This window comes from Tribolium castaneum, chromosome 4, assembly GCF_031307605.1.
Source record: "Tribolium castaneum strain GA2 chromosome 4, icTriCast1.1, whole genome shotgun sequence".
Lineage (NCBI taxonomy): Eukaryota > Metazoa > Arthropoda > Insecta > Coleoptera > Tenebrionidae > Tribolium > Tribolium castaneum.
The window spans coordinates 159,697-185,747 of record NC_087397.1 but is presented as its reverse complement, the minus strand read 5'-3'; the positions used below and the strand labels follow the sequence as shown (position 1 = coordinate 185,747).

At 35.2% G+C, this 26,051-nt stretch overlaps 5 protein-coding genes across 7 annotated transcripts; 2 read left to right on the top strand and 3 right to left on the bottom strand.

The window, feature by feature from the left end:
* Nucleotides 1–524: 524 nt before the first annotated feature.
* LOC657086 (uncharacterized protein) lies at nt 525–8,502 on the bottom strand. Of its 2 annotated transcripts, XM_064356510.1 has the most exons (11): nt 8,349–8,502; nt 4,933–4,988; nt 4,625–4,881; nt 4,203–4,577; nt 4,024–4,154; nt 3,780–3,975; nt 3,581–3,731; nt 2,452–3,321; nt 2,200–2,399; nt 1,722–2,036; nt 525–832 (listed from the first exon to the last, which is right to left on the bottom strand). In XM_064356510.1, the coding sequence occupies exons 2-11, from the start codon at nt 4,978–4,980 to the stop codon at nt 589–591; spliced, it is 2,787 nt and encodes a 928-aa protein (XP_064212580.1). In that variant the 5' UTR covers nt 4,981–4,988; nt 8,349–8,502; the 3' UTR covers nt 525–588. The 2 variants fall into 2 exon arrangements, with proteins under 2 accessions (XP_064212580.1, XP_064212579.1); XM_064356509.1 differs by having other exon boundaries at nt 3,780–4,154.
* On the top strand, nt 4,880–8,441 carry LOC107397439 (adhesion G-protein coupled receptor G6). The gene is made up of 2 exons (XM_015977455.2): nt 4,880–5,389; nt 5,441–8,441. Exons 1-2 carry the CDS (start codon nt 5,315–5,317, stop codon nt 8,333–8,335), a joined length of 2,970 nt encoding a protein of 989 aa, XP_015832941.2. The 5' UTR covers nt 4,880–5,314; the 3' UTR covers nt 8,336–8,441.
* Nucleotides 8,503–9,451: 949 nt separating the features above from the next.
* Nucleotides 9,452–13,528, bottom strand: Impbeta11 (Importin beta11). Its single transcript, XM_064356061.1, has 9 exons — nt 13,419–13,528; nt 13,065–13,224; nt 12,917–13,017; nt 12,344–12,864; nt 11,833–12,290; nt 11,604–11,786; nt 10,358–11,286; nt 9,841–10,306; nt 9,452–9,789 (listed from the first exon to the last, which is right to left on the bottom strand). Exons 2-9 carry the CDS (start codon nt 13,200–13,202, stop codon nt 9,685–9,687), a joined length of 2,901 nt encoding a protein of 966 aa, XP_064212131.1. The 5' UTR covers nt 13,203–13,224; nt 13,419–13,528; the 3' UTR covers nt 9,452–9,684.
* Nucleotides 13,529–13,652: 124 nt separating this feature from the next.
* Rrp4 lies at nt 13,653–14,867 on the top strand. The gene is made up of 5 exons (XM_963787.4): nt 13,653–13,858; nt 13,910–14,147; nt 14,209–14,343; nt 14,398–14,577; nt 14,631–14,867. The coding sequence occupies exons 1-5, from the start codon at nt 13,734–13,736 to the stop codon at nt 14,841–14,843; spliced, it is 891 nt and encodes a 296-aa protein (XP_968880.1). The 5' UTR covers nt 13,653–13,733; the 3' UTR covers nt 14,844–14,867.
* A 15-nt stretch (nt 14,868–14,882) lies between these two features.
* On the bottom strand, nt 14,883–24,518 carry tyn (trynity). Of its 2 annotated transcripts, none has more exons than XM_008192195.3 (10): nt 24,333–24,518; nt 18,430–18,493; nt 17,782–18,173; nt 16,716–17,199; nt 16,357–16,664; nt 16,174–16,307; nt 15,988–16,127; nt 15,714–15,940; nt 15,481–15,664; nt 14,883–15,423 (listed from the first exon to the last, which is right to left on the bottom strand). In XM_008192195.3, exons 2-10 carry the CDS (start codon nt 18,491–18,493, stop codon nt 15,272–15,274), a joined length of 2,085 nt encoding a protein of 694 aa, XP_008190417.1. In that variant the 5' UTR covers nt 24,333–24,518; the 3' UTR covers nt 14,883–15,271. The 2 variants fall into 2 exon arrangements, with proteins under 2 accessions (XP_008190417.1, XP_008190416.1); XM_008192194.3 differs by having other exon boundaries at nt 15,475–15,664; nt 24,333–24,517.
* Nucleotides 24,519–26,051: the final 1,533 nt, after the last annotated feature.

Below are 26,051 nucleotides of genomic sequence, written 5' to 3'. Positions count from 1 at the left end.
GATTTTGCTTGTTTTAAATCAAAAGATTGGGTCAAAAAGCCAGAAATCTTCGAATTAGGTTAAAAATTATATAACTGAAAAAAATAAATTAAATAATTAAATTAATTCCAAAATAATTTTTTTTAAACAGAGTCAAAAATTCTAATAAAATTCAACTCATTTTTGGAACCAAAAATTTACTTATTTGCAAAGTTTCGTCCGAAAAAATTACCTAAAAACAAGCCTAAAAATTATCCAAATTGATGTTACTTTTGTTTATTTTAGTCAATTTTTTAATCAGTTTTGGAACCTAAAACTTTGCTATTTTGTCAGATTTTGTCAAAAAAATTGAAAAATGGCCAAATACTCTAAATTAACTTGCGTTTTGTTACATCTTCGTTCTGAAATTTAATTACTCTAGAATAAGCTAAGAAATATTCTTGGATTAAAGTAACTGTAGCTTGTTGCAAGAAATGATTTTTAAGCAACTAGAATTTTTTTAAGCAAAAAATTGGATTGTCTTTGGGGTGAAGTAAAACTGGGTCCTGTGTTAAATATTGTATTTTACAACTTTATACAATAAATATGTTTTACTGATAAAATAAATGTTTATTTCGAGTTGTTGGCTAAATACTCGTCTAACCATTTTTCGATAACAGGGAGGTTATCGTTGCTCCATTTCGTCTCTTCTTTGATGTTCTTTAAGGCCTTTTCGATGACAAAGTCCGCTGTTCCGAATTCGGTTTGTCGTTCAACGTACAATTCCGAAACCATATCAAGACCTTCCTGTGTTTTGAAAACTGTCGTTGCTGATGTTATCAGACTGTTCCACAAGTGAAGTTTGCCCTCGAATCTGGAGGAATAAAGTTGCAATTATCTTTCTTCATTGATAAGAAATTTATGTAAAATCTATATATAGCACTGAATACACAATCAAATCAATGCACAATTCCGAAATTTATAATATAATGATTAAATACAAATTGGTTTTTATTTACATGTTTATGTAACTGATAGGTGAAACCACATGTAACAATACCGTAAATAAATTTATCAATAGCAACATCCTTGAATTTATTGCCAATGTTTATTTACCGATTATTCCTCGGCTAGGTCATACACTTTTTCAAATTATTTCACACTGATTGTATGATCAAGAACTAAATAATTAAATTTAATAAATGAAAAAAATTAACAATTTCTTAATTATGATATAACATTGTGATACTGATAAGATCTAATTAGGTTACAATAATTATTGCAAGCAGCAAGCGACAATAAATAATGTAATGGTTGTAGGTGGAATTAGTTACGTAAACAGAATAACTGAGATGCTCTTTGATAAGAATGAATTTGAACAAATAGCAATTATCGGTTTGAAGAATTTCGTTTGATAAAATTTAATCGAAAGCCTTGAAACGTAATATGTCAAATCTACATTATTTCAGCTTCGGTTTTTCCTTAATTGTAAGAAAATGAAATGAGGTAATACAAATTTATTACAATTCCTGTTGGGAAAAAAATTGGCGTTTCAACGCATTGACATGTTCTCGGAAATACAGATGTTTTCATTTTTTATCATCACTGGTTTGACACAAATGTGGTTTATTGTCGATGATTTTTTATAGTAATGGATTAATTTGTCCCCGATTTAGAAAAATAAAACAGGAAATCCTCTCGAAATCGAAATTTGTCACACTTTATTTTGAATTAATATTTAGGCAACCCTTTATACCACATACCTCTCTTTAATCGTATCCCAATTCTTCTTCAAGAAATTGAATAGTGTGGTATAGCCATTTGCACTTCCTGTCAACATACTAAAAATGAGATAAATGTCGTTGTCCGTAAAGTTTCCGTTTTGCTCCAAAATCGTAATATTGAGCAATCTTTCAATTTTCTCAGCTTCATTAGGACATCCTGCTAAAGTTTTGAGCAAATAAGTGCGCTCGTTTTGCTTCCTGTTGGCTGGGAATTTAATAACACGTTGCAAACCAAACTCCCATTCCTCACTAGTGCCCCATTTAAATACTGGACAAATGTACTGATTCGAAACACTAAAAAATAATAATCAAAATTACATTTTAGCTGTTTTTTCTCTTATTTCACTTATCGTTAAAAATTGTATCGAAAATTAGCTAAATTTTATATATTTTAGCTCGTTTTTATTTTGCAAGAATAAAAAAAACTAAAAAATACTGAAAAAAAATTATGACTTACGGATTGCCTTCATCTGGGTTTTCACTCTCCATCCACTTCCTGAAGGCAGCTTGTGCTTCCTCAATGCATGGTTTATACCCAGCTTGGCACAAGAACACTTTTGAGGAGCTCCTCAAGTGTGCCTTACCTTCACTTTCACCCTCTTGAGGCTCCTCACCCAACTCTTCGTACAATGGAGTTAACAACAATCTCACATAAGTCTAAAAACAATTTTAACAAACTTTTAATTGAAATTAGTAATTCATTGCTTACTTGGAATTTTTTATGAACTGCGGAACTGTCGATATGTCGTCCAATGTGATCAATGAGAGTAAAAACTGGGTCCCAAGCCAAATATTCTCTTTCATTTTTGAGAAACAGTGTCATGTTTAAAGCTGTAGCAAAGCTCAAGTCTCCAGCATAGGCCAAATTCCAAGCATCGTGTAAAAGTTTAGCCCGGGTATTCACCGGGATTTTCGCCCGGTTTTCGGAACACAAAAACTGTGCCAACATGTTCCAATTTTGCACGTCGTAATTGACCGGAAACGGACCGATTTCCTCCGGATTAACTATAATAAACTGGTTTGCCTCTGGTAGATTTTCAAGGGTGATTTCTTTCTCTTTTTTCATCCAAACAATTGGCTTCGTGTTGGAAAAATTGAGACTGTCTTGACGGATTAAAATCACAGGAATCCACCAAACAAATTTTTCCTTATCGGGAACGTCATGTGGACGCTCTCTCAAGTAAACCCTTTGGCTGATTTTCGCCGATTTTTCTTTATAGTTTCGCGTAACGTTTACAACAGGTAGTCGGTCTTTTGTGATCCACGAAGCTGCAATTGCGTTGACTGTTGATTCGTTTAAAGTATTGTCGAATTTTGCTTGTTCGGTCAAAGCGTTCCAAATATCATCACCAAAGAACGTCTTGTACTGTCGATCAGCCATGAATTTTTGCAATCCGTGTTTGAATGTGCGTTCGCCAAGGGTGTAGTTTAACATGCGGAAAACTAGCTCAGTTTTGGCCGATGTTGAGTCTTGTTTGATTGCAGTACTTTTGCCATGTGGGTAACGTTTACTGAACTCGTAATAAATTGAGTATAACATTGTCATTGGCCAGTTGTTGAACGATTCGTTCGTTTCCATCTAAAAATTAAGACAAATTTGTGAGAAACATCGGTAAATTTTGTTGTTTCTAAAGTTTAAATTTATTTAAAATTATCTACCAAAAAACTTTTTTTTAATAGTTGAATCCTAAGTACAACTTAAAAGGCTTAAATAGCCATCACCAAGTCAATCAGAAATATACATGGTACCAATATTTTGAATTAAAAACACAGTTTTGTAAACTGTTTCCTTAAAATTATCCACTAAAGAATTTTTCTTATATTTCTATTAAACCTACTTTGAGGGTTGTATAGGCTGTCACATATCTAACCAGCGCATTATTAATATGAGCATCACTCCACCAAAAAGGCGTTGCAAGAGAGCCTAACCACTGATAGGTCAATTCTTGCGAAATGTGCCAAGAGCCACGACCACTTAACTCACTTTCCCTGCAACAAAATTATGAAAAAAACATTTCTAAATTTATAAACAATTACTTGAAAAGGAGTAAACCCCAGTTATCGGCAGGCCTTGTCGCTTGATAATTCGGAAGGGCTAAAACATCGAGTTTTGGGAGCGGATAAGGACACCCCCAGAACTCTTCTAGGATTTTAACCGACTTTCGAATCTTATCAGTGACATTGGCCAAAGCTGTGATAAAGTCAGGCCTGGCCCAGACCCGAATTTCGTAGTCTACAAAAAAAAAATAGCAAAAATGTTGCCGATTTTTTGCATAAGTACTCCAATTGTTGTCTTCGTCAGTTGTGTTATAGTCAGTGTTGCTGAATTCGGATACGACAATACCAACTGAAAATGTGGATATTGGAGGTGTTTGCTGGAACTGATCCCAAACCCAATCACTTTTCTCTTTCCTTAAAAATTGGTAAAGTTTTGATCAAGTGAGAAGGGTTTAGACTCACATTTGTTCGCTATTTTTCAAAGGCATGTTCGAGAGAGCTACCATATTTTTTTGCCTTGCTACTGTAATCACAAAAGGGACTTTATAAGCGGGTTCGTCGAAACAAGGAAACACTTTTCGGGCCAAATTTGGTCTTAAATGTGTCGCAACAAACCACTTTCGGTTTTTGGTCTCTGGATCCACATAACTACTCCTGAAAATGCCCTCACTTGTGTCATTACTAATATTTCCCTTGAAAGTAAGGTCCACGATGCACTGGGTCCCTCTATTTGCAGTTTTCTCTAAATGGATGATATAGAGCGGTTTTTTTGGCACTCTTTCGATCCTCATTACCCTCACTTCAGTTGGTGGTAGAGGAGTCGATGATGCTTTCTCGCTACCAAATAATATTGTTTTATTTAGTTGATTTAAACTTGAGCTTACGTTTCATCATCTGGTGCAAATTGTGTGACGATGATTTTAAAAATGTCCAAATCTTCGTGTGCATGTAGCGTAATTTTGTCAGTTGGTTCTTGCCAAGTGACATTGATTCGAACTCGGCCTTCAAAAGTACCTTCATTTGGTCGCGGTTCGAGTTGTAAGTCGTAAAAGTTTGGGGTGACTTCACGAGGAAGCCGTGTGTCGGAGATTAAACTGTGAGCTGCGATTAAATCTATGCTACGGCGAGTTCGAGCTTCCACCTACGAGTTTTTTCATTAAATTTTGGTGCAAATACTGGACAAATGTTTTACCGATACGAGCAATATTACCAAGAGGGAAGCCCTAAAAAGATCCAACATTTTTCAGTCTGCAAAGAAAATTCATTTGCCCAAAAGTGCCATTTTTAAGAATTGATTTTTTCATTCCTCAAAATCTTTTACAATTTATATTAGATTCTTAGTTAGGCCCAACTTGGTTTTTGTCTGTTTCAAAAGATTCCGCCTCAATTTTATCTGCAACTTCGCTGCTTTTTTCAATTACGGACGCCACTGGTATTATTAAACATAATATATTATTTTTTAATTCGGATTTGTTTACCCTTTGCCTTATCTTTTTTATGAGGGGGTTCTTAAGAACCGAAATAATAAATAACCGGTTATTATTTAGTAAGCAATTTTTTGCAACGCAAGAAAGATGCATTGTACGCAAAAATTTCTCTCGACAATTTTTCTAACATTTGAAATATCATTTAGCTTATCTACACACAACGTGAGTAGAAAAAGTAATAAATTTTAATTGCTTCATTATGATTAATTACAGTCGTGTCCTTTCGAACAATCAATTGTCTACAATAGTCCAATAAAAGCAAATTGGTCGTCAGTAAAAAACGCTCCTAATGAAGTAATCATTTCACAACCAGAGTGTTTAACCTATGACCACAAAATAATCACAAGAATTTGTATCAATGGGCTATGGCACCCTCCAAACCCACCCTTGTGCCACCAAAACAATTCAATAATTTTCCATAAAAACGCACCACTGTATAATTGTCCCAAAAACTGTCGTTCGGTCAATCTATTTAAGTGTTTTTGCAAATCAACAACTTGTGATAATTTGGCGGTTGTTGGCACCCTTCAGGAAAAGAAAACTGTGGAGCTGTTGGTAGGGGATGAAGTGTGTCAATTGGGCCAAGTCGTCCCTGGAATTCCCTCATTTATGAATGGAACGGTTTGGCAGTTTGGAGTGATTCAAACAGGGTGCAAAATTTGCGAAAAACGGGCCATTAACTCGTTTGAAACGAGACTTGTTTTGACTTTTGAGGAAAAAAACACCAGTCTTTATTTACTAGTTTACCACCCCGAAGGGGTCAAAAAATCCAAAGAGGGCAAATACGTGATTTTTTGCCTCACTAATTCAGGGAAATATGAAGTGAAAGAGCGAGCAAAAATTAGTCAAGTGTACGAAAATTTCGATCTCTCGTTACTTGTGTATAAGGTAAAGTTGGGGAAGTTTTTGGGGGAGTATCGGTGCAAGGGTTACACCCCAAGTCTGTCAGTTTTAAACTCGAATAAAGTCATTGCGTTTCGGAAAAAAGAAGGTAACGAATATTCACTCAGATTCACGACTTTGGTCACGTCTGACTTGAACAAATTCATTTCGAAAACACTCCAGAAACTAAAAACGAACTTGGGTTCTGAGATTCGTTTGATGGAGATTTTCAATTACAACAGTCACTCTAACTTTCTTGATGTCCTAGTCCATGTCACAACAACCCAAAAACGTGAAATCGAGCCAGAATTTCGTGACTTATGGCAAAAAATATGCAACACAAGTGTTGACGTTAAATTCTTCCGAAATTGTGAATTCTGTCTAAGTGAAAAAAAAATCAATCTCACTTGGCCCCTTACCAAACGTAACAATGCCATAGTCCCAGAGGAATTTTGCCTTCTGGAGGACTCCATACCTTTGACTCGACGTTGCAACGGTGATTTCCTCTATGGAGCAGTGTGGGAAAAAACCCCAGTCCAGAAATGCGCAAAAACCGAACCCGAATCCCCAACAACCAAGAAATTGAAAGAATTCGCCAAAAATAGCTCTTCGGTGCAAAATCTCTGGAACATTGTCAAGAACGCAACACTTGGGGTCTTGGACATTTATTACCTGGATTTGATTTTGAAAAAAATCCGCCAAAACAGCGTCTTGGCTTTTAACATTGTGGATAAACTAATGGCAACCGATCGCCACATTTTGCAAAAATCGCAACACATTTTAAATTTGACTGATGCCACTTTGGAGCTAGTTGACGAAATTCTGGCAAGTGAGAGTTTCAACCCTCTGGAAGTGCAACTGTATCGGAAGAACAACCTCCTAGTGCACATTTCAAACCCGTTTTTGACCAATATTTCGGGAATTTTATTGTACAATAACCGCCAAGTTGTGAATTTCCAACGTGGGGTAAACTTCACGGCCATGGAGGAGAGGGACTTGGACCTGGGGGTACACCTCCCGGAGCAACTCCTGGAGCAGATCCGCAACGAAACGCAAAATGTGTCCGAAGTTTTCGTCATAATTATGGTTTTTTTCAACGATAGTTTATTCCTGGATGATGATTTTTATCATTCGGACAGCTTCGTCATCAGTGTGACTATTCCAGGTCATGGTGCCTATTTACAAACCCCTATCACTATAGCGTTTCGCCCTAAAATAACCCCCGAATTGCCGCCTTGTTGTGGTTTTTGGGACATTGGTAAAAGTTCTAATTGGAAAAAAGGACAATGGTCCGAAATTGGAGGCCAATTTTCTGGCAAATTGAAAGATTTGCAAGTTTGTTCCTACTCACATTTGACTCACTTTGCCCTACTTTTAATGAGCGACAAGACGCACCTTGACGAAGACGACGTCATTATTGCTAATGAAGATTACAACGATTATATTTTAGAAATTATAACAATAATTGGATGCTCGTTATCACTTTTTGGCATTTTTAATGTTTTCCTCACAGCAATGTGCTACAAACAGTGGTACCATAAAACTGGCACTAAAATTTTACTAAATTTATGTTTGGCAATCCTACTTGAATCAATCTGTATCCAATTATCCGAAATCAAACCATTAAAAACGCACCAAAACTTGTGTAAAATAATTGGAATGATTCTACATTATGTCGTATTGAGCAAATTCACCTGGATGTTAATTTATGCATTGTTACAATACTACCGCTTCGTTAAAGTGATTGGAGTCATTCCGCAGAAATTGGTCCTAAAATCGTTGATTCTGGGTTGGGGGGTTCCCCTAGTTTTGGTGTTTCTGGTCGGTTTAACAAATGATCAAAGTTACGTTTCGGAATCGTTTGAATTGTGTTATCCTCGCGGTTTGTTGCTTTGTTTCGGTGTTTTGCTCCCGATTTGTGTGATAGTTGTGGCAAATATTTCGATTTTTTGTGTCATTATGTACAATGTTAGTAACACGGTTGCTGGTAATCGCAAATTGTTGAAACCGCGGTTGTATTTAGCTTTGTTGTTGTTTTCGGTTCTTGGGATTCCCTGGGTTTTTGGGTTTGTTGCCGAGCTTTTGAATGGTTCAGTTTTGAAAATCGTTCTTTTTTACGTGTTTTGTGTCACTGCGACTTTGCAAGGTTTTGTGCTATTTTTATTTTATGTTGTTTTGAATAGGGAGACTCGTTATTTTTGGGTGACAAAGTTAATAAAAAAATAAAATTGACACTTACTTGTTTTAATTTGTTAAAACCAAGAGCTCCAACACATATGTCCCTCTTGCTGCACTATAAGTGTTGTTTTGCATTCCTTTAAAATTGATTAAATGATATAAAAGTCTGCACTTTACTCCCTTTAGACCAGTGAGAGTCATCTCAATAAGGGGGGTCATTATGCACTTAAAATACAACAGGCAAATTAGTTGTAAATTAGATGCTACCGGTGTGGAAGCAGTAAATAATATTATTGATAGAATGAAGTCATTGCTGAAGTCTGAATTTGATTATGACTGACGGCTTTATTATTTTAAAATCGCGGATTTTTCCCTTTAAAAAATAATTTGCCTAGCGTCAAAGCTCAAACAGTGCGTGTTATGCAAGTTTCAATAAATTATAACATAAATGAACAAAGATAATACAATTTCTAGAGACTTGATTAAATGAATAAAGGTTTTACTATTAAAGTATTAAAAGTAAAATTCGTTGCATTCTGAATACCGCAAAAGATTGCTGTTTCACCAAATTATGTGAAGTTTTAAAATTCACCCATTATTTAAATGAATAAAAGTAGGTAGGTATTCGAAAATTCACGGTCTTATTATTAAAGATAGTTGTATGTTTGAAGATCTTTATCAGCAAAAATCCAGTTTTATTTTAATAATAATAAACAAAATGGCACAATAATTATATAATAATAAAGTATCAACAACTGAACAACTGTTCAGGTAATTATTTGCTGCATAGTACGTGTCATAAGAACAAAGAGGTTTGTCTGATCATTAATGCTTTTACCACAGTTCTTAACATTTTTTGGAGTCCCTAAACATTAATTTTTTCCTAAATAAACCAACAATATTTTGAAAAATTTCAAAAAATAAAGTTGACATTATTTTCATTTCCCTAAAAGTTAATTTAATTTTTCATTTGGATAAAAAAACTGTACATAAAAAGTAAATTGGTGAATTAGTAGTGGACTGTGATTGGTTGTAGATATTGTTTATTAAATTATTTTTGTAATTTATTGTTCGCAGTAATTTGCCAGTAAAGAAAAAAATGTTATACAATTAAAAACGTTTTCTCTAACGTGGTTCTCCCTACCAAAAAAAAAAGACAGGTAGTGTTTGATTGTAACAGTTTTTATTATATCTTATTTGGTACAATCATATACAATATGTAGGTTTCAAATCAATTTCGGAATCATAATAACTAAGCGATGTATTCAATAAATAATTAGAATGAAATTCATTTGAATAAGGACTAAAAGAAACGATTATTATACAACTAGGTATGTTACAAAAATATAACAAAAATAATAAGATATTGCTAAAGATAGAATTTCATTTTGTCATTCTCACAACGTAATATACCCCTTCAATTGTGAAATAGTATCAGGATCAACTGTTTGTAGCAGTTGTTCATACTGAGGTAACCCAATCTGATTCCTAAGTTCATACATCTGAAACAAAACCACCAAAACAATGCAAACAAAAAATAAAAATCAACTCACTTGTGATTGCAAATAATCTTTCAAAACTATCGTATGCACTGGATCCGACAAAATCAATTGTTTCTTCCTTTGATCATGATCGGTTTCATACGGCACAACATCATCATAATCACTCGGACTACGACCATCCGACAACAAAAGTGAATCTTCCATATCGTTCAAACACTCCAAAATATTGACCATAACTGTTGCAAATCTCTGAAACACTGGCCGACTTTGAGTGGTCAATAAATTCGTCAACGCTAGACCCAAAAGTTTGCGCTGTTCTAATTGAGACACCATTGGCATTTTCGATAACCAAACATTTAAAATTTTTCCAAGGACATTTTCGTCCGTTTCATTATGAACTTGAGCCAACGTGCGCAAAACACGTGTAAAAACATCATGCGAGGAAAGCAAAACACGTGCCAGTATAGACAGGTACATTGACATTAAGAGAGGATAATCCTCACCCTCGTAGATTTTTCTAAAATTAATTCTGTCATTTAAAGTTGTAGAAAAAATCAAAATCACATACTGGAATATACGTGGTAAAATGGGGAAAACAGTCTCGCAGCCTAGAATCGGTGACGATCGAATAAAAATTTCCAACATTCGGATCAACATTACAATGCCTTCATTTTTCATATCGGCCATTAAATTATCACAAACTGTAATCACTTGAACTCCGTGTGTTCGCATGACAAGATCTGGCGCCAACAAAGTGTGAACCAACACAATCAATAGGCAAAGTCTTAAGTTCTCAGTTGAATATTCCAATAAAGTTGGCATATTGTTAAATAGTTGCAAAAGCTCGTTTGACATAGTTGTAGAATTTTCCAACACAGTCAACCACAACTCGAGACAATCCTCCAAGAGATAAACAATAGCACTTTGATTCGTATCAGTGCCTAATTGTATAATCGGTAATAAAAACGGGTTCAATTCTGAACTAACCGACCCCAAAGCTTTGACCAATTGAACCAAAGTCGAAACAATCGCACATCTCAACATATTATGATCTTCAGATTCGGTCCACAACAATGGCAAATAATGAATCAATGCATCAGTGTGTGGTTTAATAGTCTGTCCTACTCTCTCCACCATTAGGGTCATTACGTTCAAAACGTGCATTTTTGTCTCGCATTCGTTCGCTTCTTTCAACAGATTAAACAATAAGTTAAATGCTGGGTCTAAATAATCACGAAATTGATCGGAACTGAACTCAAAATCATCAATAGCGTATCGTAGTGTTGCAGAGGCTGTTAAGCGAACAGCCATGTCTTCGTCAGGACCTAATAAATTAATCACACATTCGTATAAAGCTGGACGTAATTCCGATGATAATTTTATGCCAGTCCAACGGCCGATTAAGGCGCAAACTCTTCGCCGAATCACACGGTAATTGTTCTGTTTCATTTTAAGCTCATGAGTTAATGTGTTGGTGAACCATGAATCGAAATCGACCTGAAAAATATTTTTTATACTTAAATGTTTTGCGCAAAAAATAAGTAAAAAATTGTTTCTCTACAAAAATTACGAGTACATTTACCTAGATTTTAAATTTTTATTTCATTAATAAATATTTTTTGTTTATGACAAGAATTTCTTTAGAAATAATATGTTTTTAATATAATATAATACATATAATAATAACAACAATATTCTAAAGTTTTTTTTTTAATATTGTTTTATACAAAAGACAATAATTTTAGAATGCCAGGAAATATTTTTTTGCAATGACTTAAAATTAAATATTAATTAATTAAACATTTTTTACTTACCTCGTCATAAAGATCATAAGCGGCCAAGTTAACTGCATTATAGACTGCGTCTTTACGTAATATTCCTTGAGTGTCTTCGGGTAAAACAATACAGTTGGTTTCATGAATCATTTCAAGCAAAACCGGAGCTAAAGCGTCCCGAAATTCGTGAAAAATTGTCACGAAAACAGTTTCCATACAAGGCTGAAATTGTATTTAATTTATTTACACAATTATTTCTTGTTCTTACCCTCAAACTATACTTCCAACTATCACCACTTTCATCAATCGCAAACGTTTCTGGATCAGCATCCCACATTTCCAACTCTTCTTGTGTCAAAATAAAATAATGCGAGACCAATTTTCGGCAAATTTCGGTTAAAGTATTGGCTTGAAAAAAATTAATTTTGATCTCGTGCGCTTTAAGTGTTTCCTCCTGTTTACACATTTCGAGAATTTTCGGCGGTTTATATTCCACACACAAGAGAATATTTTTAATTAAATTAAAACACTGAATAATGAAGCGTTCAAACAAGAAATTAATTCCATCAGGAGTGAAAAGAAAATAAGTAGTAAATTCGAACGAAGGTTGAATGAAATCAATGAATGAAAATGGATGTACGTCCAAGACGGATATTAAAACTTTCGTTAAGTGTGTAATGAATTTTTCGCATTGTTCCACCAGTTCTTTATCCCTCAAATGTTTCCCTGTAATGTTCAAATGTGACGAAAAAAAAATTATAACCACACAAACTACTCACTGCATTGCAGTGCCATTTTAGCGCGATCAAAAATCACTTTCAAAAACTTCATACAATCCTGGTTTTGATGCGGTTTATAAAAACCAAAAACAGTCAATTTGCGTAAAATCCTCAAAGTCAATAGTGCTTTTTCCAAATTTGTAAGAACTAGTTGCGAAGCTGCGCCTTTCATTACATCATTCATAAATTGTTCGGTGAAATTATTCCATAAATTCAACACAAACGAATAAATATTACTGGAAAACTCTTGGAAAAAACGGCGATCGCCTGTTAACCGTTTCGAAGCAATGGCTTTAACTACATGATGAAGAGTTAAAAATCCTCGATGTTGGACTAGAGAATCAGGACTTTCAATTACTTGTAGTAAAGTCGGAAATAATTCGGGCCACTCTTTCGGACAATCAATTCGTGCAATTTTCGAAATTAAAACCGCTCTTTGTACCGCAATCTGACTAACGGGTTCGTTAAAACTTAAAATTAAACCGTGTTTAATGTTTTGTTTTTCTGCCTCTAAAATAGCGCTAGAAATGGACATTAACTTTAGTTAGGTACATTACAACTTGCGTGACTTACTTTGGTGCGTTTTTTCTCCAATATCGTTCAATACCATTTTTTATATACAAAACTGCAATCCACCGTACGTTTATATCAAGCGAGTGGTTAGATAAAACATTCTGAAGAATGGTGTATTATTTAATTGTGTTTTTTGCCCAATACGTACAAATAAAACTGTGTAAAATCCAGGTTGAGTTTCCCATTCCCGTAATTTGGCTTCAGCCGGTTTTAACACTTCTGGATTTTGACTCGAGGCTCTTTGCAGAACTTCAATTACGATGTCTTGTGTTGATCCCGTATTCATTGTGAATTATAATCATTTCCCCCTTGAGAACCACAATTTATTATAATACACAACAATATACGAATTATTTTCAATAAATTTTAACTTGTGTGTAAGACAAATCGCAAAAGTGAGGTTAGAATAATTTAATTTTGATTTCCTAATACGCCTTACATTATGGTAATAACAAATTTAAAATTTTTTCATTTCAATGTGGAAAAGAAAATTTTGCCTCACCTGACCGGTATTATACAATTATTTTTTCTTAAATAAAATTATCAATTGTCAAAACACATATGACATGTTTCAAATGACATGCACGACTACCACAACAGTCATTAAAAATACCAAAAAACAAAAATTTCCTTTTAATAATTAAATTACACATAAAACCGACAAAATAGAAAATTAAAAACAAGTTTCAATAATAATTCAGATTGATAACAGAGAAGTCACAATTTTATATAGATTGCGTACTTGCGTATTGTTGCTTGCCTAACCCAGTAATTGTTGTTTCTAATCTCAAATGCGGTTCGAGTGTTTTGCAAGAACATGCCGCAAAAAATTCACATACGCCTTGCCGCTCATCGCATCAACCCCTCAATTGCTGTTAACCGTCGAGTTCCAAAGATATTTACTCCGGGACAAGTGATTACGGAGCAAAATGAATTTATGAGGTTAGGTTTGTCTCGTGTTTTTTTTTGAAATTTTGCGATTTTTCTAAATAGAGGGCATGGTACGTACGAAGAAGAGGGTTTTTTAAAATCATCAGTTGCTGGAGTTAAGGAACAAGTAAATAATTTGATTTCGATTCGTCCGTTAAAAAGTCGATATAATGGTGAAGTGGGTGATGTGGTGGTTGGACGAGTCACAGAAGTCCAACAAAAACGCTGGAAAGTTGATACGAATTCGCGTCTGGATTCGGTCTTGTTGTTGTCTTCCGTTAATTTACCAGGAGGGGAACTGGTACATAAAAGATTTTTTTGGTCGTTAATTTTGCAAGTAAGTTGGCAATATTAAATTTCAGCGGCGTAGATCAGCAGAAGACGAGCATATGATGAGACAATATCTTCAAGAGGGCGATCTTATAAGTGCCGAAGTACAGAGCGTTTATTCAGATGGTTCTTTATCTTTACATACTAGAAGTTTGAAATATGGAAAAGTTTGTCTCGTGTTTTTCGTTACGTTTTGATTATACGTTCATTTTTGATTGTAGCTTTCTCAAGGTATTTTAGTTAAAGTCTTTCCCTCGCTCATTAAAAGGAGCAAAACACATTTTCACAATTTCTATGTTGGGGCTAGTATTATTTTGGGCAATAATGGGTTTATTTGGATTTATCCAACTGTTTCAAATGCTGAGGATAACGCTGGTGGCTTTGTGCAAAATTTGGAACAAGTTGTGTCTCACAATAGTTTTGTTGTTTTTTTTTGCTACTGTGGTGTTTTTAGGTCGTTTCAAGGCCAGAAAGAGAAACAATTGGACGTCTTCGAAACTGTATTTTGGCGCTTATTCAAAGTAAAATGATGCTGTACGATACTAGCATTTTGTATGCTTTTGAAGAATCACAGAAATATTCAGTGGCTGAATTATTGATTCCTGAAGCTATGGTCGATGTAGCAATTTTGACTCAGGATAGGTTAAGCATGTTGGAAAATTCATAATAAATAGTTTTTTCTTATAAAAAATGTCTATTATTCGACTTGAGAACGTGTATAAAATAATCGATATAAATAATGTTAGCCTAGTCGAGATATATACAAAAAAGTAAATAAATAAAATAAATAAGTACACGAATTAGACTGTTTACCGTTACAAAATTTGCTCTAGGAACGAGAGTCAGTGCAAATTAGTTTTAATAAGAGATCAAGAAAGTATAACTTTTGCAACGGTAAAATAAAGCTTCCATCACCAAGGCCGCCACCTTCCCGAAAAAAAATCCTTAAAAAATACATATTGCATAATGTAGAGTCGGGGAATTCCCTATTTGATATCTCATCTCGAGTTAACGATATCACAGAACTAACAATGCTGCTCGTCAACTCAACCGAAAGATCAAACTTGATTAAAGCACCAAAGTGTCTCTAAATCTTCAAGCGATGTGTTTCCCGGGATTTAACCACTTCTTCATGTAGTAACAGAACAGCGTACTGATGTAAAGTAGAACTAATAAGGCACAAGTCACACCCAAGGCTAACACTGAAGTCTTGGTGGGGCACGGTTCAATGATCGTTACTGTTTTATCTAGAAACAAATCAATTGAATAAAAACTCGTCCGAAATCCAACACTAATACCTTTACCGAAATCAGCACTCGATTCGCTGCTTTTGAGAAACTGCGATTGTTTCTCATCTCCAAAATCAAGAACTAGGATCTCTTGACTCAAAGTCATGTCTTCTTCCTTTTCTTCATCGGTTGTATTACTCACAGATCTCTTTCTCCTACCCCAAGATTCGATCGAATCCCGTCCCCATTCGCACACAGCCTAACACAAGAAAATCACCACAAATAAACATAAAAAATTAATTACTCACAGCTTCGCACGGTCCCAGACAATACTTGACATTGCATTGAAAAATCACGCCGTATGATTCCGTGAAACGGAAAGCTTCATACACTGATTGGAGAGCATTTCCGTCGGGAGTGAAGGCAGGAAAGATGCTGGGATCAACCGGACATCCTTCGTCATCAATAATTTGGAACGTACTTTTAGAATCTTTAGCCATTGCGACACAACTTCGCGCAAAAATACCATACGGTGCTAAAATAACAATAACAATATTTTAATGGTTAAAATAAATTACATACTGTCTTCGGGAATTTCAATCCTGAAAGTGAGTTTGTCTCCAATTCGCACTGTTTCCACCTCACGAGACCGACTATCCAAGATGCGGATTCTTGGAGGTGGCGCTTCAGGAGCTGAGGTGATGCTAATCATTTCAGGATCTCTGCAAAAAAATTGGATCGAGTTGTTTTACATATTTTATTTCTCACCTGATTGGCATCATTCCGAAGGTGATATTTTTCGACGACATATCGTACGTGCACTTGACTTTGTAGATTTTATCAGCTTTGGTCATAACAACACTGTGGTGTTGCAAAACAACAGTATTGCTATACACACCGGTCTGAAACAGCGGCTTTTACACACTTTTATTGTTAGGTGAAGTAACATACCACCGACTGCGTGTTACAATCTTGTCCCGTCATCGTTAAATCCAATCTGAAGAGATCACTGTTGATAACATCAACATTACAAGTTTCTGAACGTCCTAAAGCATAAATCCGGCCATTGAACGGTTTGTTGGTCCTGACTTGAACTGCGATTTTGGTATCTTTACAATTGACTGAAACATCGTAGCAAGTTCCAGTTTTGTCACAATTGACATCACTTCGGGTCAAGTTGTTCAAAGTCGGGTCTTCTGTAGCTTCAAACACTACAGGGAGAGTGTTATCAGAGGGAGCCCCAGATGGTGAAACCGTTTCTAAAAGAAATTATTAAATTATAATTCCATCAATGAATGAATTGTACTCACTTTCGCACGAATTTTCGAAATAACTCCCAATTCGTTCCCCGTTGTCAATGAGAGGTCGTTCAGCGTTTAGATAAGTGCTAGGTCCATCCGGTAAAGTTTTGTGGTCAAGGTGGAACAACTGGCAGTTGTATTGTGAGCCTTGTGGAGGTCCCTTGTACAAAAACGATCGACAAAGAAATTCGTTTTCGATTTCGCAAGCTAAACGACAAGCCGCTTCACTTGTCACTTGTAGTTCTTTATCGGTGTAATAATGCAAAGAAGCGTATTGTGCTACTTTATCGTCAGCGACTCCAATTCGAGGCGTTTGGAAGATTCGGTTGCCTTTACAAGCTTGATTTCCTTTTAAACACAGATTTTCGAAATAGTCAACACCTTGTGCGTCTACGAATTGCACAAATTGACCAGTGGTACGTCGATCAGAGTCGCTCAATTGACATTGGAGAGTCACATAATTGTATTCCACCGAACGGCAGGTGAAACGGTGCTACAATGAAAATTTTATAGTCACATTTCGAAGAAAAATTACTTTTTCCAGTCAAGGTGTTGGGGATAAGCTTGCTGTGAAGTATTTAATCATGTAGGGATCTATCTTTTAAAAGAAAAAAATCTCGAAATTTTCTTGTAACTTTACAAGAAAGTGTAATTCTCATTAAAAATCCGTATTAATTGAAGAATTTCTGTTAAAAAAAATAAAGTTTCTAGCGAATGCAAACGCAAAATTTGTTCAATTTTAGGTTTTTGCAAACTTTTCGCTAAAACCTATTTTTCATAATGAAGGCAATTTCAAATCTACAAACGACCTTCAAATTTGAATGCAGCGCATAAAATTTTACATAGCATTTAAGTATCTATGGCGATTTTTAAAATTGTACACATTAAATAATACAAAAAAGTCAAGAAAATATGTTAATGTACAATTTTACAAAACATATTTTTATTCCGTATTTCGTAAACGATAATAGCTATTTTATTCACTGTTTACTTCATGGTAAAACAACCATTGTTGTTTTTCTGTTTTTGAAGCAAAAATTATCCCCAACATTTTGATTAAAAGTGTTATTTATACCTCATTGAGACAAGCCGCAAGACAAGCTTCTTTAGTTGAAGTGTAAATAAGGGCGTTGTCCAAGCCCCTTATCATTTTATTCGGGACGCGTTCAAAAGCCCAAGGTCTCAAACAAACGTTCTCTGAACGTAGTTGCAACTTGGTCATGTAGTACATATTGACGGAACGTTGTGGTACCGCTGACGGATTATTCGATGAAGTTTCATTCTGAAGTTGACAAAGCGTTTCTTGGACGGGTATTAAAGGATTTACCACGAAACTAAAAGCTGCAGCTTGACAATCGGGCTCTTCACGACACCAACCTTGACACTCATAAAGACTTAAATTTTTTACGGTGTAATATGTGTTTCCTCGATAATCGAAGTCTGTTAGTTTTTCAAACGCTATCCTTCCTGGAATTAAATGGAAATTTACTTGTTGATAGATTTTGTACGATCATTTAGTTTTATAACTTCCTCCTGTGTTCGCTTAAAATGGATATCTATGCAAAGTTATGTAAAACAATTAAGATGATTAGAAACTTGGCGTCTCTTTAAGTTGGGACAAACAAAACATAATTAACGGTCGAGCGTAATTTGGAAACAATCCGAAAACCGCAAAGAACCGTTCAAGTCGTTCCGCTTGAATGAAACAAGTAAAAGAACTCACCTAAACTTCCATATATATTCACTACGACTAGAATCAGACTTATTGCAAGAGTATGGTGCACCATCTGCAAAAAAAGACAACTCTGTAAATATGGATAGGAGATGTTAGCGTGTTTATATTTTATCTGTGGGAAAACGACCTAAAATATCTCACTCATTAAGCACTGAATGTGGAAACGTTACTTGCATGTTTGCACGTAATAGATGACTACTCGACAGGCTACTTAGGCGCCTCTTCGTCCGCGTTATTTAATATGGAAATACATCACTCTAGTTTCTTTTTTTGTGTTAGTCGTTAAATATTTGTAGTTTCATTGAAAATGAATTACGCACAAATTCAATTTCATATTCGATCAAGCGAAGAATTAAACTTGAATTCTTCGAAGCATGCGAATTCTCGAATTCGAAACGCAATTGCAGTGTTACTATACTTTACCATGAATTATAACTTCGCGCCAATTAAGCGTAAGGAAGCGAGACATCGGTAATTTTATTTCGGAATCAAATGGAATGTTGGACATAATGCAACAATAAAAATACCCGGCGCATCCACCATTTTTAAATTTAAGTATTTTTAAAAAATATGAGTGTATGCTGTTAACGCACACATCTGGAAATTAGTGACGAGTAGATCACAGAGAGATTATCTCGAACCAAATAAGATAATTAATTTAATTAAGTGAAAAACAGCTCAAGTCTCTTGGTAGCTGCCATAAGCCAGATGCTGGTCTTTTCTGGATAAGAATCAGAGTCGAAACATGTAAAAATATTCCAGTCATAAATAAAGCGTCGTTGAAATATCGATCGAGCATTTGAATAAATTCAAAATGCAAATCTCCCTTCGTAAAGCAACTGCAAGAATAAGCAGCGTTTACGAGAATGGAAGTGCGGTCAAAGGTTGGCATGTATAGTTGGTTGATGATTGCAAGGGCAATGCACTATGAAGAACACTGAAAATTCTCACTAATACACCGTCGTAAAAGGCTTTATGCTTCAATGAAAGACAATGAATCCGACAGGTATTTGAACTTTTCTAATTAAGAGTGTGAAAAGTGACGGAGGTCAACGTATCAGTTGATAGTTTTTCTTACAAACGACATTCTTTACCACTTTCGCTTTTCTTGATTATTCGAAATGGAAAGGAAACATAATTAATCAGACGAAGAAAAAGGAGCACCGATAACTAAATTTTAACAGTAGAACGAACTACTTATGTTATGGTCTTTACCGTTAATGGAACTGTTAATTCACTCAGCCAATTTCATTAATCAACTCCAAACTCCTAGAATTCAATTTGAAAAAAAAAAACAAACGTTCAGTATTGATCGTCATTCGACCATCAAATCTGTGGTTTGTTTCGCAAAATGGGTGACTTAATTATCGAAAGCTTTTCCCATGACAAATCAATACGTACAACACGAAAACGTGATTCCAAATATGTGAGTGAAAAAATTGTGAGGTCACATCATGGTGTAACGGTACGACACAGTGCCACATCAAAACTTGAGGTTTTCAAACGGCTGTCATTATTATCTTGTCTTGTCGGTTATAATTGACTAACGTTCCGTTAGCTAATCAGAATTGAGCAATTTTGTAAAACTCCTGCCCTTTTGGGAGCAAATAACACTTGGTGTAAATGCAAGGGATTTGACAGAATCGAATCCTTTTCTTTACACACGAACGAGAAAATTGCGCCGAGGCGTGGATTGGTTTAATTGCAACTTTTATTAGCTGACGTGATATTAAAGTTATTGTTTTGTGTTCGCTATAGTATTTTTTGCTTTCGCTCGATTTCGGAGATAAAATAAAATGATTGTCGGCAGTGTTGAATAAAATATGAAGTGGTCATGAAAAAGCCGTCCGATGCTCGTGTACTAAGTAATAAATTAGCACTTGAAACACATTCTGAGGCGACCAAGAATGTGAAAATAAAGCAAAAAAAAATTAAAATTGTTGTAAAAACGGTATTTAGCTTGTGGGTCAGGCGTCAGTTGCTTTAGAGGTACCGTTGATGTCTTGTGAAACATCCGTTGTAAGTTACGATGGTCGGAACATTAACCACAGTGATTTCATTATAATTATAATTATTGAGGAAGTTTGTGGCTTGAAAAGGCCGTTTTGGAAGAATTGAGCACGAGTGGGCGATTTTTCAGGCTACAAGGTGCATCTGAATAAATAAACATCAATTTAAATAAATGAATACAGATGTGCGATTTGTATCATAAATCTATTACAAAAACTGACGCCGCGCCGCCACAAAATTATTTCGAACCGCTCGTGACTATGAATCAGAAAGTTGCAATCAGAGTGCTGATGGTAATTTATGCGTACATGCAACTAATTAAGGCTTAGTTTTTCCCATCGTGAAGAACGTCTCCAGCGTGGGATTTTGTGGTCAAGCAGGTCTAGGTGCCAAATAGGCGAACGTGCCACAGTTACGCTCAATGCCTTTGTTCGTGCAAATATCCTTAAAGCTAGAGAACTTTGGAGCGATTCTCCTCTGACACAGATTGCATGCATTCCGGTTGCTACAACTAATGCATGCTATTATTTCCAATCTAAGTCTGCGTTCGCACCACACACAAAGGGATTTCTTGTTGTTGTGACTGCACCACAACGAAAAAAGAACAAGACCGATACTTATTACGGACTGGTTCAAATGCAAGCACAGGCAAATGCCTTCTTGGTTTTAGCGCAACACGCGATTTGCAGTGTCAAGGCTGTTCGAATAGACCAGCTTTTAAATCATGCTTGACCATAAATTTAAAACTCACTATGATTTTTTTTTTTAAACTTGTACACACTTGTATGCGTAACCCCTCCTCGGCGATTAAAACATGAATTTTTTTTTCACTAAACTTCACAGTAATTTAATGAAAAATGTAAGCTTTTCTCCAACATTTTGGCTTATTTGACTGGACTACAAGGCTTTGAAGGAAGGAACCAACTCTGCTGAAAAATCATCACTTTGTACGGAAATTACTCTGTTTTATGTAATACAATAATAATCTCTAGGAACTTTGTAAACCCTTCCGCAGCCACGCTCACTAATAACGCAATTACGACTCGCCTTATTCGGTGTATAAACGACTATGATAGGCTATTTACGTAAAATTAGCTGCGATGAAAATTTTAACTAGCAAAATGTCATTGTTCGATTCGCAACAGTTGAAGAAGAGATTCTCTTTGAACCCGCGTAAAGTTTGTTTGAACCGCTCCTATATTTTGATTTATAGTTCATGCCTTTTTTATAACGGGCGCTTCTCACCTTTGTAGGTCAACAACATGCTTCGAATTCCTTCAAACTGAATCGACAAGAGTTTTTCTCTTTGGATCAAATCGTTTGCTTTTATTTATACATCTCGTGGAAATTGCATGCGAGGTCAAGGTTTTGAATGCGAGCCAAGTCCATTGTTTGGGACTGACGAAAATTTTATTTACCTGCTCCAATTCGACTTTTATTGAGTTGAATTCTCCAAGGGAAAACCGAGCGAAGCGTTTTATTGTCCGCGCGAAATGAATCTGATAAATGACGAATTAGTGTTTGTTTTAATTAATTAGATTTTGAGGGAGTTGTTGGATTTCCGCGTGGGTGCTGAATGTAGGTTTTGAGGCACACAGGAAATGGCTAAGTTAGTATCGAAGGCCAACAAAGTCCATTGAACTTTCTCTCTGCCATTGTCAAGGTCCTTTTGGCCGGCACAGATTGCGCTTTCGTAATTAATACTTATTGATTTAACGTTTAATTTACGCTGCTACGTCTCACAGATGACTAGAAATCCACTTTTTTATATCAATTCGCAGCAGGTAACGAATTTACATTTTGCTTTGAAGCACAAGCACCTTCATAATCATTTCCATCATAATTCCGATTTTCGACGAGTTTTCAATTACAAACTGTTTTTCTTTTGTGATTTATACGCGCCTGTGATTCCAAGTTCACACTTTTAATTCCGTTGAGACTTGTGTAATTTATGGCCTAAACCAATGCCTTGGGAAGTCATACTTTATCCTAATTGTCCCCACAAACCGCATCCTACGAATTATCTCGCAGAAAATTCAAAATTTCTTGTAATACTGAAAGTAAGTTTCCACTAAATAAATGCATCGTTACGACACGAATGTTTGCCATCAGATGCCATTAACGTCTGTTACAGAATTGCCAAATCCGTCAGTAAAGTATTCGTGTTAAGTTTTACTGTTATGCAAATACGTGTTTAATATAATACTTGTGATCCCACACATACTAGTGATACGTAACTGTCGTTTTATTCTTGCCACTGTACTAAATCCCAATACCCACAAACACTAGTATTTAAGTATTACAGTTAGAGAACGGATAGGTTCGCACAATTGTCGTGTGAATGATCGAAATCATCTTCAATTTTCCTAATTACTGGCAATTTTTTCGTTGCTTGCCGGTTAATTTAACGTATGACTTGCGAATTTCTTTAATTACTTGTTTAAAAATGTTCACAACACAACTCATCTGACAAATTGCATCAGGATGAAATAGAGTAAAGCTTGAAAACCAGTTTGAGTTATTCGATATTCATTATACAAGCCACAAGTTCTATTTATACCGTCTTAGACGACCTTGAGAGTTCATCCTAGGTCAGTAACTTGGAGCCCTCTTGGACGGAAACACAACTAGTGTAATTAACTATAATTTGATGTATTGGTGGAAGAGTAGTTGATGCTTTCCTTTTCTGTATAATAAACATTTATTTGCATGTTTATGCGCCATAGCGAACGATTTACTGATGCTACTTGAGGGCGGACAGTATAATTAATCGTGTTTTTTAACGCATCCTGTGGTGAAATCACAATCAATGCTCAATAGAAACGAAATTTATTGTATTTGAGTTCGTCGTGACCTGCTGTGTTGTCCAATCTCGACAGCAAACTTGCTTTGATCATTTTTCCACATCAGACAACAATTCAGTCAGATATTAGGTGCCAGTAGGTTGTCAATACGATTTCGAAGACGCAAACTTTCAGCGAAGCACAAAGGAAATTAAAATTCAGCGTTAACTGGTTGTTAAGTACGAAATCTATTTCCATTCAAGTTAATTGACACAATTTATAGCTTACACATCCTTTCAGAAGCTTTTCATTAACTTTATCAAGCTGTATCGACAAGGATTATCCCATTATCTAACTTCCTGCATCAGGAAGATAAAGACACATTTATTCTCACATTTCTTAGCTGATAAAATAAAAAATGACGTTATTTTTTGCATAAGGAAGAAAAAATTAAGCCCGTTTTTAAAGAGCTATTACCTTAAAACTTTTTTACTATTTTCAAAAGTTCTTTAAATCCACTTGAAAAAGTGATTTCGTATAACATAATACATTAATATGGCTTCTTGACTGATTTATCTCGTTTTTAACTTCTTTGCAAAATTTCTTCAAAATAATTTCCAAAGTAAGTAAAAAAAAATGAAAACTAATTTTTAATCCTTGGTACAAACTGGTCGTTTTTTGACCTTTGTAATTAAAACGTGTTCTACACGAACGCAATCTAACGTAAGATTAGAATGCGTTTTTAATACACCATAAAAGTATTTTTCTATTCAGGCTATTAGCTCGCTTATTAATAGTTGCTGCGACCGTGATTCAGCTAATTTTCCTTTCAGAAATTAACGACATAATAGCAGATTTTAAAATGAATTTTTTAATAAGTAAGCTTTTAATGAGCGAGCGTGCCGCTTCAACTAATCTCCAAGCTTCTGATGTTTTAATAACGAACCAGAAATTTCTGAATAAAATTGGGCAAGAAGAATCTTAAACAAGTCCCCGTTATATCTGAATTCGTTTAACCCAAAATCGTGATATTTATTCATAAGTAACAGTAAATAAAATGCACTGGTCTCCTCAGAAATTGATGTCAATCCGACCTACCTTTCATCCGTCCACAAAAGTCCTTAGTTTTTCTTGTTGTTTGAGGCGTTGAACTCACCATACACACAACCACACCAAGACACCGTTTCGTAACCGCTCCTCAAGTTCACTGCTAGTTGTTCTTGCAGCAGTCCTTCCGCGTCTTATTACACGGCCCGAAATGAGTTCATGGCACAGGTGTCTTGTCTTATACTTGCCTCTGTGGCGGTTATGCAACGATGGCCATTGGTTCACAACATGATGACTCTTCTGCTATTGGCTGATACTGAGCTTTTTGCACGCTTACTGACTCGGCTTAACAGTTAGGTCCACTCGATGCACTCGACGTCCACAACGACGGTTAGTTTCGCCACATTTTTGATAACACTTTTCACTCATTCTCAAATTTTTCAACTATTTTTTTTCTTACATTTGCATATTAATTTGATGTTTCTACCAAAGTACTTACTACATTAAGAAAGTTGGTACTACTTGATCAAGGCATTGAGAAAATGTAGTACATTTTTTAGTTTAATTCATATTGGCATAGATTATTATTTAAGACAAGTACCGAGGTATGAAGTCTTCTGACCGCATTTGTCAGAATGTGGTACTATCAGATTAACCGAAAATTGTGCTTCCTTTGGTACCAAAAACCGGATGTAATTTACGTCTGTGGTTATTCAGAAAACAATGAGGTGTCAAATTGTTTCTCTGGTGGTAATAAATCGAATCTAGAATTAGATAGGAACGCATTTCTTTGTCCTTATTTTGCAAACTCGCATATAATGGTCTCATTGCTCGTTATTTAATGGTCAGTTTGTTTATGCAGATACGATCCAGTTCTGTTCCAAGTTCAAGGAAGTGGTAAGGCGGTCATTGACTAAACGACCTTGCGAATACTGCAACAAGACTGCGGAATATTTTGTTATAAGTCGTTGGAAAACAAAGAGAAATTAATTACTTGTAAAAGTTAATTTCGAATGAGATTTATTGAAAATGTGAGAAAAATTCACAAAGTTTGTTGAAGATGAAGGAGGATTTCCGTTCACATAGGTACTGTTAGTACTTGCATTCTTAGCTCACCTAATTTAACGGTCTTTAATTAAATCGTAACTCCTAATTAGATTAAAAAATTTCCTACTGTGAGTTAAAAGACAATCCATGTCTTGTGAACAGAAAAAAAAACTTGCAATTGTTTGGAACTTTTTGTAATATTTCAATAAGTTGTGGACGTTGTAGCTCGACCGTGAAAATTTATTAAAATGGTCCTTCTGAGAGTGTATTTAGTTTTCGCGAATTGATGTGAACACTGAAATTATTTCATAGAATTTCGCTTCAATTCAAATCAAACCGAAGCCAAATTTTTTCACGCTATTATTTGGATATTTACGAATTAATTCGGTCTCAGAGACTTTCGCTACTTTTCTAACGACAATTCATTTTTCGCACTCTTGAATAATGTTCCACATCCAAGAACTAGTCCAACAAATGATGTAGAAAAAATTAAAATAACGTTTCTTCCACTCTCATTCGTTCAAAATTCGCAAAAATGCACTTTTCTTAATGGAAAGTTGCTTTATAACTGTATGCTTCTTTTATGCATGCCTCAACGGTCAACTGTCAATAATAATAATAATTATTGTTCAAACACATGCTCAGGCGGTCTTATAAGATCACACACGTAATCGATCATCGATTACTATTATTACAAAATTGGTTCTATTTGAGGAAAAACTC

Coding starts and splice junctions, on each gene's coding strand:
- tyn (XM_008192194.3), bottom strand. CDS start 18,493: ATGGTGCACCATACTCTTGCAATAAGTCTGATTCTAGTCGTAGTGAAT. Junction 16,308..16,356: donor ATTGTAACACGCAGTCGGTG/GTATGTTACTTC, acceptor CCGCTGTTTCAG/ACCGGTGTGTATAGCAATAC. Junction 16,128..16,173: donor TTCGGAATGATGCCAATCAG/GTGAGAAATAAA, acceptor ATTTTTTTGCAG/AGATCCTGAAATGATTAGCA.
- Rrp4 (XM_963787.4), top strand. CDS start 13,734: ATGCCGCAAAAAATTCACATACGCCTTGCCGCTCATCGCATCAACCCC. Junction 13,859..13,909: donor GAGCAAAATGAATTTATGAG/GTTAGGTTTGTC, acceptor TTTTCTAAATAG/AGGGCATGGTACGTACGAAG. Junction 14,148..14,208: donor ATTTACCAGGAGGGGAACTG/GTACATAAAAGA, acceptor ATTAAATTTCAG/CGGCGTAGATCAGCAGAAGA.
- LOC657086 (XM_064356509.1), bottom strand. CDS start 4,980: ATGTTGGATCTTTTTAGGGCTTCCCTCTTGGTAATATTGCTCGTATCG. Junction 2,400..2,451: donor CAGTTCATAAAAAATTCCAA/GTAAGCAATGAA, acceptor AATTGTTTTTAG/ACTTATGTGAGATTGTTGTT. Junction 833..1,721: donor TGGGATACGATTAAAGAGAG/GTATGTGGTATA, acceptor TTATTCCTCCAG/ATTCGAGGGCAAACTTCACT.
- Impbeta11 (XM_064356061.1), bottom strand. CDS start 13,202: ATGAATACGGGATCAACACAAGACATCGTAATTGAAGTTCTGCAAAGA. Junction 11,787..11,832: donor GTTGGAAGTATAGTTTGAGG/GTAAGAACAAGA, acceptor ATACAATTTCAG/CCTTGTATGGAAACTGTTTT. Junction 10,307..10,357: donor ATTTTACCACGTATATTCCA/GTATGTGATTTT, acceptor AATTAATTTTAG/AAAAATCTACGAGGGTGAGG.
- LOC107397439 (XM_015977455.2), top strand. CDS start 5,315: ATGCATTGTACGCAAAAATTTCTCTCGACAATTTTTCTAACATTTGAA. Junction 5,390..5,440: donor TTAGCTTATCTACACACAAC/GTGAGTAGAAAA, acceptor GATTAATTACAG/TCGTGTCCTTTCGAACAATC.